General features: G+C 43.5%; 2 protein-coding genes across 3 annotated transcripts; both read left to right on the plus strand.

Moving 5' to 3' along the window:
• Positions 1-173: 173 nt before the first annotated feature.
• LOC128756488 (monocarboxylate transporter 13-like) lies at positions 174-6,320 on the plus strand. Of its 2 annotated transcripts, none has more exons than XM_053861046.1 (6): positions 174-455; positions 1,240-1,521; positions 2,156-2,299; positions 4,169-4,422; positions 4,505-5,039; positions 5,773-6,320. In XM_053861046.1, exons 2-6 carry the CDS (start codon positions 1,293-1,295, stop codon positions 5,970-5,972), a joined length of 1,362 nt encoding a protein of 453 aa, XP_053717021.1. In that variant the 5' UTR covers positions 174-455; positions 1,240-1,292; the 3' UTR covers positions 5,973-6,320. The 2 variants fall into 2 exon arrangements, with proteins under 2 accessions (XP_053717021.1, XP_053717022.1); XM_053861047.1 differs by lacking the exon at positions 5,773-6,320 and adding an exon at positions 5,443-5,729.
• Positions 6,321-9,195: 2,875 nt separating this feature from the next.
• On the plus strand, positions 9,196-12,219 carry LOC128755958 (monocarboxylate transporter 13-like). The gene is made up of 5 exons (XM_053860073.1): positions 9,196-9,490; positions 10,419-10,562; positions 10,685-10,941; positions 11,107-11,635; positions 12,065-12,219. Exons 1-5 carry the CDS (start codon positions 9,196-9,198, stop codon positions 12,217-12,219), a joined length of 1,380 nt encoding a protein of 459 aa, XP_053716048.1.
• Positions 12,220-12,825: the final 606 nt, after the last annotated feature.

The raw sequence follows: 12,825 nt of genomic DNA on the forward strand, positions 1-12,825 counted from the left end.
ATAACTTTTCAATTGAAGTTACCGGAGCTTGCATTTCGGACAACATGGTTCTAGGCCAGAAACCATTGACTACACCACCTTATGACTTAATCGAGTTGGAGATCGTTGAAGTGACACATTCACCTGAATCTTTAACTTTCCTTCAGTTCGCCTAAAGCCGGTTAAACATTGAGCCTTCCTCTGGGCTGTTGTGAAATACTTCCCAGCCACATGCAGCACTCATGTGATAGGGAGCCGCGGAGAGAGGACTGACCACCAGAGACCACCTGGAGTGGAGGAGCTTCGGAGCTGGCTTTGGCGAGCAAGCAGAAAGGACAGAGAAACGACACCGCTGCTCGGGAGTCAAGAGTTCCAAGCAGCTGGGTGAACCGCCGAAACTGGAATTGACCGGATCGATGGATTACCGACGGAAGTTGGGAGGTTGTCTTTGGCAGTGAACTTCGCAGCGTTCGCAGGTGAGCAACACCGCCAAATGTTTAACATTAAACACAATTATGTGTCAACATGTAAATACGCGGTCACGGAGGCTTATGTCACGATTTGACTGATGTAACTCACGGCTGCGTTGTTTTCAAAGAAACACGAAAAACCAAATTACAAATGATTGGAAATGGGATGTTGATTTTAATCTTACTCGTGATGCCATGTTGAGCAATACACAGCAAGAAATAACTTTTTAAACTTTGACGCATGTAAACATGACACCGGCCTTTCACTTCCCGTTTCCTGATTCCCGCCGACGCGAGGATGTCAAAATAAACGTCGTGTCGTGATACACGTGAAGACAGGAGACTGATAGAATCACGATCACAGCAGAGCCATTCATAACAGTGTAATTCTAGTCAAACTAAGACCAACTCTTGAGCGTTTTTCTAGAGCTCTAATGAGTGTTTCTCCAGTATATATCACCAGACTAAGACTTACTTTGAAAAGCGTCACCAGATGAAATGCGGTGTGCCGCCAACGCCGTCATACTCAAAAAAGATGTAGCCCTCTCATTGGAAGCTGTGGCAGTAGTTCTGAGAAGGTGGCAACTTCAATTGAGTTCTGTTGTTGCCCTAACCTGCGAAACAAATAAATACATTGAAACATTCTGGAATGACATGTTACATATTAAGCAGGATGTCACCCTGACATTCATTGGACCTGGTGCGGTTAATGATTACATTTCCTGTCATAGACAGACAGACTGGCCTCACGTTCGGTGGCTTCTCATGAAGTCTGCACCCTCTTTTTCAGACCTCTGCTTCTGCATTTTCCATTTTCCACCTCTACCTGATGATCTGACGGCCATGAAGCGCCTCAGAGCCAAGGCCGGGAAGCGGACCGATGCCGCCGAGGGTCCTGATGGAGGCTGGGGCTGGGTGATGGTGGCAGCCCTGTTTGTCAGCACCAGCTTGGTGTTCGGCTTGATGCGAGCTTTGGGCGTCTTTTTTGTGGAGTTTGTACATTACTTTGAGGAGACCGCTCAGTCCATCTCCTGGATCTCATCCATAGGCCTGGCCTGCCAGCAGTTCTTCAGTGAGTCGCTGTCTTGATCATGATTCACCTTTATGTTCTTCTCTGAAAAGTGATGTTTTTGGAGTCACAAAACATTCCCGTCTATGCAAGTTGATCCTTCATCTGCATGTCATCGATAGTTCAAAATACTTAGAAAGGAGAAGGATACTATCCCCTCCAAGTTTGTAACAACTCAATATACGGTGAATAACCCCATATCTGTTGAGGATATCATATATATCCTGGACAGATATACCTCCAGTAACATCCAGCAACCTCCTCCATCCCATCTTTATTTTCTTCATAGTTTCATTTGACAATAGTATTAGAATTTCAACTAAAGCCTTGCTGACTTGTAAGTGACATTGGGAGCAGTTCAAGCAGACTTGCAGTACTGCAAATACCTGGGAGAATGTGGCTCCAACCCATCAAAAAAACTTAAAAACTTAAAAAGACAACACTCCTGAATCTGGCTGCTGATATAGTTTGCCGCTCTACAAAAACAGATAAGGTCAACCACTGTCTCCCAGACTACCTACGTCCTACCTGTGCTGCACTAGTTTCTCATTTGTTTCAACTGAGACTCTGAAGCGGCTGTTTTGAGTGTATAATGTTGTTCAGTGCTACTCCATTCACTTGTGCGTTTGTGGTGAAGGTCCACTTGCTGCTGCTCTGTGTAACGCCTATGGCACTCGAGTGGTGGTGATGACTGGGGGCTTCATGGCGGGACTTGGCTTCATCCTTGCCTCCCAAGCCACTACCCTTCTTCACCTCTACCTCACAATGGGGGTCATCTCAGGTAATGCAATATTTCTCTTCTCAAACAAGACAACGGACCTGTCGTCATCATTTAAGATTGATTTATTGATGGCCATTCAAATTTGGAGTTTATAATGATAAAACAATTTAGAAAACTTTGGATTACACTGTACAGTATATGAGCATTGCCTGTTCACTTCAAAAACCTAAAAGGAAATAGCAAAATCCTTGGTGGAAAACACTGTGGGTGAAATGATCAGGACACCCTGGGCAGGTCACCAGCGTGTCACAAGACACGCATAATACATTACAAATGGATAGAGACAAACAGAGTCACTCAAACATGCCGACAAAAGTTTGTGATGAACCTGTGTTGGTTTCCAACTGTAGGATTCTCTCTGTCAAACTGAAAATATAGAGACAAACCACAGTGGACAATTCAACTGTGGAAGCTTTCAAACTGCCAAAAAATGCAGAGCTTCTCACAGAGTCGCCGCTTGGCTTCTCTCCCCCACACTTTTCTGCAGTACGATGAAACACCAGACAGAATGACTCCAGAACCATGGAAAAGTCTCCTTCATCCTCTCCATTCATGTCGTGAATGTGTGGACTTTGAGCTACCAGCGACAGGAGACGATCACCAAGTACACACAGGCTAATGAAATTACTGTTTCAAGTCATCTTGCCCCGCAGGCTTCTTCAAATGCTAATTGGTGGAGCCGACATTTCTGTTGTTGAAACAACGTATCTTTGACTGACTTAATTTAATGACGCCAATATTGCGCTTGAGAAGCTCTAACTTCCACGGTGATGTCTGACTGCGCACATGCAGATCAAACATTTTTGTCCTCACCAAGCGTTATATGCACAGCTTTGCTGGAGTGAAAGGACGTGCGTGAATCCCCAAATGGACAGATGCAGGAGCCGCTCTTATTGAAGTGGAAAGTTAATGTTTGAAGCGTGTTTAAAGGGTCAAGACCTCGCTTGGTCAAGACTCATGTCTATGCGCAAGAATGTGTTGTGAAACAGGATGTAGCACATTAGTATGCAGTGTATACAAACTCTACTGCATGTATTTGATTGACAGGCGTGTAGGGGCGGTTGACCTGCATCCAAATATCGGTGTTGTACTCTGTTTTGTACAGTACCCCCCTCTGCCCTCACTCTTGATATAAAAGAGAAACGACTAAATATTAAGGAGGATTAATCAGACTATATTCCAGTTCTGAGTATGAGTCTGATTTGCGGGGGGAAGTCATTCAATTGCAACATGAGGGAATTTACACCTACCGTAGCCTTTGTTTTAAAAGAGGGCATGACTTGATAGTGATTTTCTATATGTCGATATCCTGTATATTGAGTTCATTAAAACTTGACTTGACAAAATAAGGGCGTGAAACAAGTGACATAATTCATATTCCTCTACAACCCGATAAAACATTGACAGTATTTGATCTACCTATAACCTCTGAAAATTTTAATTTGCATGGATTCTGTACAGCTACTGTAAATATTGGTCATGACAACTCGTATTTCTAATAGTGAGGATACTAAATGTGACGGGGTTTCAAAATCAACACAGGTAATTTGGTAAAGTGGGTGGCTGGTAATTCCTCTGGGCCACAGTGCTGTTTCCCAAATATTGTTGTTAAGAATTGATGCCTTAGTCAGGAAACATGCAGACAACTTTCATCACAGGAATTTACAAGTCAACAAAAACACCAAAATGTTTTTTTTTTAACTGAATAATGACCATGACTGAGGTTGACCTAAGCTGAATTTAATGCACTGACTTTTGTGATTTAAAGTGACCAGCACACTGTTTTCTTTCCAGAGAAATGATATGAGAATTAACAAGGCTGGATGTGTATACTGAAGTCCCTCACGGCCACCTCACTATCCTCTCTAGGGCTTGGCTGGGGAATGGTCTTCTCTCCGCTGGTCGCCACAGTCATGGCTAACTTCACCCGTCACCGGAGCTTGGCAGTAGGCGTGGCGTTCACCAGCATTGGCATCTCCTCTTTTGCTTTCAACCCATTGTTCCAATGGCTATTGGAAGTCTTTGCTTGGAGAGGGGCTCTGCTGATCCTGGGTGGTCTCAGCCTCAACATTGTTCCTTGTGGCGCTCTTGTCCGTTCACAGCGACCCTCGATAAAACCAAATGTGGGGAAAAGGTCTTACCTTTGCAGCTGCTGAGTTGGCCCATTGGTCTGGAGTGTTCTAAAGTTGTTTTCTGTCCCACCAGGACGAACAAGAAAATGGATCTTTATCTTGTCGGACGATGTTGCAGCGGCTGTCCTCGTACCTGGAGCTGTCTTTGCTCTTGGAGAGGCCTTATGTCACCTACACTTTGGCCGTGACTCTCCTAAACGTCGGATATTTTGTTCCGTATTTCCACCTGGTGGCTCACAGCCAGCACGCTGGCTTCTCTGAATACCAAGCAGCCTTCGTCATGTCGGCTGCAGGTGCTACGGATATTCTGGGTCGTGTGGTGTCGGGTTGGACGTCAGATTTGGGCTACTTCCGGCTGATCCATCTGCTTAGCTTGTGGACTACACTGGCCGGAGTGTTCATCATGTTGCTCCCTGTGAGCTCCCTGTCCGGCTCTTACCCGACCCTGGTGGCCATCAGCCTCTTGTATGGCTTCTGCTCCGGGGCGCTGACCTCCTTGGTGTTCGCTGCGGTGCCCATGGTGGCAGGAGTGGAGCGTGTGATGGGCGCTCTCGGCCTTCTGCAGCTGATAGAAAGTGGTGCAGGACTCCTGGGAACACCACTATCAGGTACAAGCAAAGTCCAGATCTGTTGAGTCAGTCATTACCCTGGTTCACTGGTTGTTGGATACAGGTCATGTCACTGATCCGTGTTATCTGTTTGACCAGGTTTTCTTCAGGTGTACATTTACATGGTCTTGCACAACAATGTAACTTTTACATTCAAGACTGTGCACCAGCTGCCAGCACGCTCAGAGCCAAGTAAATACTCTAGAAAATATAGATCATGTTCTTTAGGTGGACACATAGCTTCTGTTTTGAAGAAGGCCATTTGAATACAAACAAATATAATTTCACCTGAAAAGATTGAACAACTGAGGTGAAATTATATCTAAAAATGAATAACAAATGATAATTAGTATTGTTTTGGATAAGGTGCAATAATCATAAACATTTTTTTTATATATTTCAGGGGGAACAGGAAATATTTGAGCCATTGTGTAATTCTGAGGAGGTGAATGCATCCAATTTTAAATACATGTACGAAAGACAAAACTACATTGCCTCTTTTAGACAAGACTGTATGAAGTAAAGGTTGAACTAAGATATTGTTCTTTATATTATTTGTATTGGTCAAAGGGCCTCATGTGGCCTATGAGCCCTGGATTACAGGGTTAGGTTTTAAAACAGCTGTAATTCAAGCGTCACCTGCTAACAATGTTGCTTTTACAGGACATATTTTTGTCAGTTGTCTTTCCCCCCTGCATCAAGCCTTTATTTTGTTTCCCAATTTTCCTCGCAGGACTCCTCAGGGACCTCACCGGCAACTACACCGCTTCATTCCTGGTTGCAGGGTCTTTCCTCATCCTCGGCACATTGACCATGGCCACCCTGCCTCACTACTTCTCCTGCACTGACCCTCCTCCACCCAAAAGGAGGACCGCCCTGAACCAAAACAAAGATCCCCATTTGGCGCTGGAATCCACAAACATTCAAACATAAAGGAGTGTGATCATCAGTATTTATTTGTATTCATCATGGGATTTGGTTTAAACTTGAAGCTGCTGCTGTGGTCGATAGATTCTACTCCAAACGAACGGCTGTCTGTTCAAAGTCATTGTTTACACATTATTCAAAGTTTCGTTTGACAAGCTGTGTTTTACGTATTACTCAAGAAAGTAAATGACCTACAAAGTCAAAGTTTTTTTTTTCAAAGCAATCACAAAGTAAAGAGTTGCTACTCAGTTGTAAGTAGTTGATTTACCTGAATTACAATAATAAATTACTGACAATAGCTGTTCACCATCCGACACTAAGCAAATTCTGTGATTTTTATTGTGTAACAGGGCATTACATGGTTTTATTGTACATGATTATACACATCCAATAAAGCTCCTCAGTGAAAACCATTTCAAGTCCGTAAAAACAGTAATGAAAGTTCACATGCTGCCTTAAAGCAGCTGTGTGTAAACTGAGAATAATTGCTTTTGGCAGTGCAAGCTGTCATAAAGCTGGGTCGCCGGTCCCACACCTCATCCTACGTTTGTTTCGGATGAAAGACCGTGGTGAAACAGCGAATAGTGTAATCAGATATACAAATATACACGACACTGTCCAGCTTATACTTGCAAAGGTAACTCTAGATGCATCGCTCATTCAGCATCAGAGATGGAACTCCATCATGCAGTCAGTGGGGAGAGGCAGGATCCAGCGAGAAGCGGAGGCAGCTGCAAGACAGACAAACCCAGATTATAAAATGTTATTTCCACTGCATGGTTCAGAATGAAGCAAAGGGGAAAGTTTGAAAATGTACTGATTAGGTGACAACAAACCGCTACCTTTTAGTTATGAGGAATAAATCTGTAAGGTGCAGCTGTCTCCTTCACATGTCCGGCTAGAATGCATAGAATGCAATACAATTAAACGCAATGGACATCAGTCATTGTGATGTTTCTTACGGATTCGTCCGTGAAAAACGTGAAAAATGTGAATCTCCTCAGCTCTCATTTAAGTCGTTGCGGTGCGCCACCATCGTTTACAGTGCGGTAGAATAATAAAGACGAAGGAGCAGCCTTTTTCCTCTCTCGCTTTATTACATCATGACTGTCATGTGTTTCAATAAGGAACAGACAAACAGTGAGTGTGAGCATAAACATCCATTCACACGTTTATTTCGAGTTGACTGTTGACACAGATGTCAGAGTTCTTCACTCAGTTCCAGAACAATCGCCAGGGATGATGAAATGTTGCGCTGGTTGCGTCTCTCAGCAGCACCGAGCTTTGCAACTTGTTTTCTGACAGCAGAGACTGCTCTAGAGCCTGAACCAAAGAGGCAACAACAACCTTGGGGTGCTAGCAGTCCCATCCAACAATGATACTTATAGAAAGAATTATACGGTCCTACTGCAATGTAACCACTTCTGATGAATCGGGTAAAGCATCAACTGACTATAAGTAACTATCACAGGTACTGTGGTAGGAGGATACAGTGGTGATATTGGATATCACATCACAAAGGTATCTCAGGAACATCACAGATATCACAAACACACCTGCTTTATCTCTGATGTCCTTGGTATTTACGACTGGTGTCCTCTTACATTAATCCACGTAAAGCTTGTGTCAGTCTCAGAAGGTTCACACCTTCTATTATTCTAAGTAAACATAGAACCGCCTTCCAACATTACTCATTTTCTTCAGTCCGCAATTCCACACTTACATTGGAGGACACCTGAATCTCCGAGGTTGCTGTAGCAGCCAATACGCTGTGTCGGCGCTCTTGTGACCTTATATTTGAGAGTCTGTTACTGCACCCACCGATGACTCTACAAAGTTTTTCACCAGATTATAAAAGCAAAGTCGTATAATTGTGTTTGTGTGTCATTAAATGGTGTGGCTAGACTTCAAACAGAGGCCAAGCACCGTACTGAGGTGGAAGCAGGGGAAATAAAATAAGATGTTGAGAATAGTCCACAGACATTTACATCTGTGTCATGACGGTAAGGAGTTGTGCCTTTCATTTCCATCATTTTGAAAAGCAGTTCTTCATGTACTGCAGGTTGATTTTAATATTTTAATAATCACTGTTTGCTAACCGTCCTTCACCGCTTCATTCGGAAGACAACAGGCAGCACTTCTGAGATGCCGGCCAAAACTGACTTGGTAATAATGATTTCATTTATATTCATTTATGTAAGTTACTGGCATGGTTTCCATTTTTAGGCTAGATTTATTCAACAATATATATCTTTTCATCTTGGATCTTTCAGGTCACTTTGAGCTGGACTTTTTATGAATGTGTTCAGTATGAGCTGGTTCAGAAGTCGAGAGACATTCATGTGTTGAAACACAGCTAGTTGAACTCTCTGTGGCATTATCATGTCATGCATTATATTTCTGTACACAATGCACAGATTTCACATTCAACTGCCATTTTTTTTTCTTTTAATTTATTTTTAGATTCCAACATAGTAGACGTTTTTAGTACGTGTTTTTGTGGATGCCTTTTCCAGTTTCAGTTAAATCTGATTTTAGTGACCTATTTTAAACAGAAGGAGGAAAGTGTTCTTGTATCATGGACAAAGTACTTTAGTTTGTCCATGATAGTTTCCGTCCTTTCTATCCGTCGACATTTGATCCTCTTGTGAAGAATATATCCAAAATCAGAAAATGTTTAGAATCTCAAGAGATATTTAAAACCAAAACAGCATTGTATTCAAACATTCTCACCTTTACTTTAGAATGAATCTGTAGCGGGGCTATACTTTTTAATGAGACTTTTATGGCTATAACTTTTAAATGAGACAGAATGAAATGTTCGGATGTTTGAATAGTTTTCTGCATGAAAGATCAATTCAAATTGAGCAGGATTGGGATCCTTAAAACTAAGATAGTAGTTAGTTCAGTTTTATGAATGTGCTGTGATCAGAGCGAAACACGTGAGAGTTGGCACGAAGGTGAAGCCAAAACTTTGTCCCCCAGACTTTGAATGCTATTTTTCAGTGATCATATTTCAAAACTCATGGGGTATTTTATCAAAAGAAACTTACTGAAGTTTACCATTACCACAGGGCTACTGAGCATGACTATTGCTGTGAAATCATATCTGATAGGGCTGGACACTTTTGATTCACGTAGACAACCGTTTGTTCACCAGAACAAAACTGCTGTGATGTTGGAGTCAAAGACACCTGGGGCAAATGAAGGTTAGTTTGCACAGCAAATCATGAACAATTCCAACGGATGCACCAATCTACATTTTAGTCAGTTTTTCTACGTTTCCCCCTCAGCTATAACCTCAAGTGACCCAGGATCACAGAAGCAGAGTAAAGAAGAAGAGGGGCCAGATGGCGGTTGGGGCTGGGTCATGGTTGCCGCAGGCTTTGTGGCCACAGCTCTGGTTTACGGAGTCATGCGAGGGATGGGAGTCTTTTTTGTTGAGTTTGTCCGCTACTTTGAAGAGAGCGCTCAGACCATCTCCTGGATCCCGTCGGCAGCACTCGCAGTCCACCACATATCTAGTAAGTGAATACACATCAAGATTCAACTTCACTCCTTCTACAGAGAAAATATTGAAGTGGTGGGGCATGCAAATGTGCCGTCATGACAACAACAATCATAGTAATAATTCTGCCTCAGAAACAGTTTTAGCATCACCTGTTGTTTAAAAGAGAGGCAGCAGTGCAGGAGGTCTCCCATGGTTTTGAGTTGTAGTGGCGGGTGACTCAGCTTGTTATTCTATTGTATTCGATCCTGTCAAGTTGATCAGAGTTGGTGAGCCAGAATGTTGCTTGGATCTGGACTGTTGAGAAGCAAATACCATAGTTTTGAAACGTGTTTGGTAAGTCCAGCGGCCATTAGAGGAAGCTGAGGACTTATTTAGTTATGTTGATGACTAGTCAAACTGCGGTGATCTAAGTGAGCCAGTGTGGGTTGATGGCACAAGCTATGCCATAAGGGAGGACATGTCCTCCTGGTGTTCACCCTCAAAAAGTGCTTTATCTGCTGGCAGTCAGATATAATTGTTGGCTCAGGATTATACCAAGACATTCACAGTCATGGAAGAGTCATGGTAATAACTGTCCTTAGATAAAGAGACTCATGGAGGTTTAAATGTTGTGAGGAAGTCTGATCAGAGATGTTCTTCAGAGATCCTCTGGTGAACATAATAATAATAATAATAATAATAAGAAGAATAACAATAACAGTAACAATAACAACAACAACAACAACAACAATAATAAAAATAATAATAACAACAACAACTATAATAATAATAATAATAATAATGAAGTAAAATTCTCCGCTTGGGGACGCAATAACTAGTCATAAAGTCATACTCAGCACTCAGAAAACACATCATAATGCATTATCTCTCTTGCTAAATACATCACCAATGAAACTGTGTGTGATATTAAAGTTGAATAAAGTTGTAACATGTATTTTCAGGTCTGCTGGGCACTGCCCTTTGTAAAGTAACTGAGCCTCGATATGTGGTGATGGCGGGAGGCTTCCTGTCTGGACTGGGCATGATACTTGGCTCTCTGGCCACCAGGGTCGTCCATCTTTTCCTAAGTATATCGTTTTTGACTGGTAAGTGTCGAAACAGCATGTTATTTTTTGAGCGAGTGTTAAGTCTCTCGGTGTCTTATTAACAGGAATAGTATCCTGCTTGGTTTCTGACACAGCGCTGTCTGCCCCCCGCTCTCTTGCAGGTGTTGGATGGGGACTGGTTTTTGCACCAGTTGTGTCCATCGTCATGGCGAGCTTCACTCGAAAACGCAACATGGCGCTAGCTGTAGTGCTGAGCAGCATCAGCCTTTCTGCCTTTGCTTTCAATCCATTGTTCCAGCTGTTTGTGGACAGCTACACCTGGAGAGGAGCTCTGCTCATCGTCGGAGGAATGTCCTTCAACATTGTGGCCACTGGAGTTATCATCCGTCCACAGTTACCGGCTAAAGCACCGGCAAAGGTTGAGACATCAATTCTACAGGCCATCAGGAACTAGACAGCCAGTGTGAGACTTTCGATACCAGTGCATGTGGAGCTGTGTCACTCAAAATCTTCAGAAAGTGAAGAAGTGCCTAAAATGTCCGGTGCTCATATGATAAGCAAGTGATGCTTCTCTTTCTTGCAGGTGACATCACAGAGACTGTCGGCGTCTGCTGTGCTGCGACAAATCTCCTCCTACCTGGAGCTGCCGCTGCTCCTCAAGAGGGCTTTTGTCACGTATTCTGTTGCATGCAGCTTTTTCATTGTTGGCTACTATGTGCCCTTTTTCCATCTGGTTGCTCACAGTCAACAGGTTGGTTTCTCAGAATACCAGTCAGCTTTTGTGGTGTCTACCGCATGTGCCGGCGAACTGGCGGGTCGTTTTTTGTCGGGTTACATATCGGACAAGAACTACTTTCGCTTAGTGCATTTGGTGAACTTCTTTGCAGTAACACTAGGAGTCAGCATCTTGCTACTGCCGCTGCGCTGCTTAGCAGGCTCGTACCCTGCACTGGTGACCATGAGCCTGCTCTACGGCCTGAACGCCGGGGCCGTGTCTACTCTAGTGTACAGTATCATCCCACTTCTCACCGGGCCCGAGCGTATGATGGGAGGTCTTGGGCTTTTACAACTCATCACAAGTTTTGGAGGAGTGCTGGGGGCGCCGTTGTCAGGTATCTACAGACATGTCAAATATAAGGCCTGAATAATTCTGCATGTCCTGTCGCACAATAAACTTCTGGACATGAGACCACTGGGATGCTTGGGTCTGGACGTCAGTCAGTTCCTGGACCTCAACGGCTGATGGATCAGTACGTGACGTTCCTGAGTGGAGCTCCACTGGACTCATGTCTGGGTGACAGGTCGTGCAATGTCCGTCATCAGACTGGACCTGACGCCCACTGCATGACGTCTGACAATGGGATGGCAAAATACATCATGGAGATGTGTGCTGCTGCTCAAAGATGTGTCCTCAGACACACACGTATAAAAACATATCAAGCTTTAGACACTATCTTTGACAAAATCCACAGTTAAAATGTCAAAGTTCCTTGGCATGTTTGTCATTTGCCAATATATTGCGTGTCTCTTGTCTGAACCAGGGCTGCTGAGGGACGTCACGGGGGACTACCTGATGTCCTTTGTGGTCGCTGGAGTGTCTGTTCTGCTCTTCGTGGTCATCAACGCAACCATTCCTCAGTTTTTCTCCTGCACTGACCCTCCTGTTCCACAGAAACTGCTCAACACGGACCACTAAGACCGACCTGCTGATCCGGAAGATAATAGACGTGTGAAATGAGATCCAATGTTAGCAATATCCCTGGACACAACTGTTAGTAAAACTGTGCATCATTGAATGTGGAAGCTCAAGTGGCATGTGCAGTGTAAAGGCAAGACAATATTTCCACGGAATTCAGGAGAGGGTTGTGCTGCCTGAAGTGACGATACAAACCATTTGAAGCAAAAATTAAATGCAGCACTGGCGTATGAAACAGTGAAGGAGCCCTGTGTTATGTTTTTCATCACATATTATTGGTCATGATCATAAAATAAAATGGTTTCTGAAACATCTTAAAATACATTGGGGATTTTTTTTTTCTTGACGTTCATTTTGTTACATATGTTATGAACCGAATGATTTGTGCACTATAAAGTAGGACTGGCTGATTCACTTAAGATCTCGACTATTGACTGTCGCGTTGACACGTCCTCCCCGGCTACTTGTATGCACCGCTCCTCCTTGACCACCAGAGGTCGTCGTGTTCTGATTCTGACTGAGAGGAGGCGAGTCGAACAGACTGGTCTCTTGCTTGTTGGTATTTTTGGCAACTCAGTCTGTTTGTAGCATTAGCCACCAGGCTAA

This window comes from Synchiropus splendidus, chromosome 3 (genome assembly GCF_027744825.2).
Source record: "Synchiropus splendidus isolate RoL2022-P1 chromosome 3, RoL_Sspl_1.0, whole genome shotgun sequence".
Classification (NCBI taxonomy): Eukaryota; Metazoa; Chordata; class Actinopteri; order Syngnathiformes; family Callionymidae; genus Synchiropus; species Synchiropus splendidus.

Coding starts and splice junctions, on each gene's coding strand:
- LOC128756488 (XM_053861046.1), top strand. CDS start 1,293: ATGAAGCGCCTCAGAGCCAAGGCCGGGAAGCGGACCGATGCCGCCGAG. Junction 4,423..4,504: donor GACCCTCGATAAAACCAAAT/GTGGGGAAAAGG, acceptor CTGTCCCACCAG/GACGAACAAGAAAATGGATC. Junction 5,040..5,772: donor CCTGGGAACACCACTATCAG/GTACAAGCAAAG, acceptor TTTTCCTCGCAG/GACTCCTCAGGGACCTCACC.
- LOC128755958 (XM_053860073.1), top strand. CDS start 9,196: ATGAACAATTCCAACGGATGCACCAATCTACATTTTAGTCAGTTTTTC. Junction 10,942..11,106: donor CGGCTAAAGCACCGGCAAAG/GTTGAGACATCA, acceptor TCTTTCTTGCAG/GTGACATCACAGAGACTGTC. Junction 11,636..12,064: donor GCTGGGGGCGCCGTTGTCAG/GTATCTACAGAC, acceptor TGTCTGAACCAG/GGCTGCTGAGGGACGTCACG.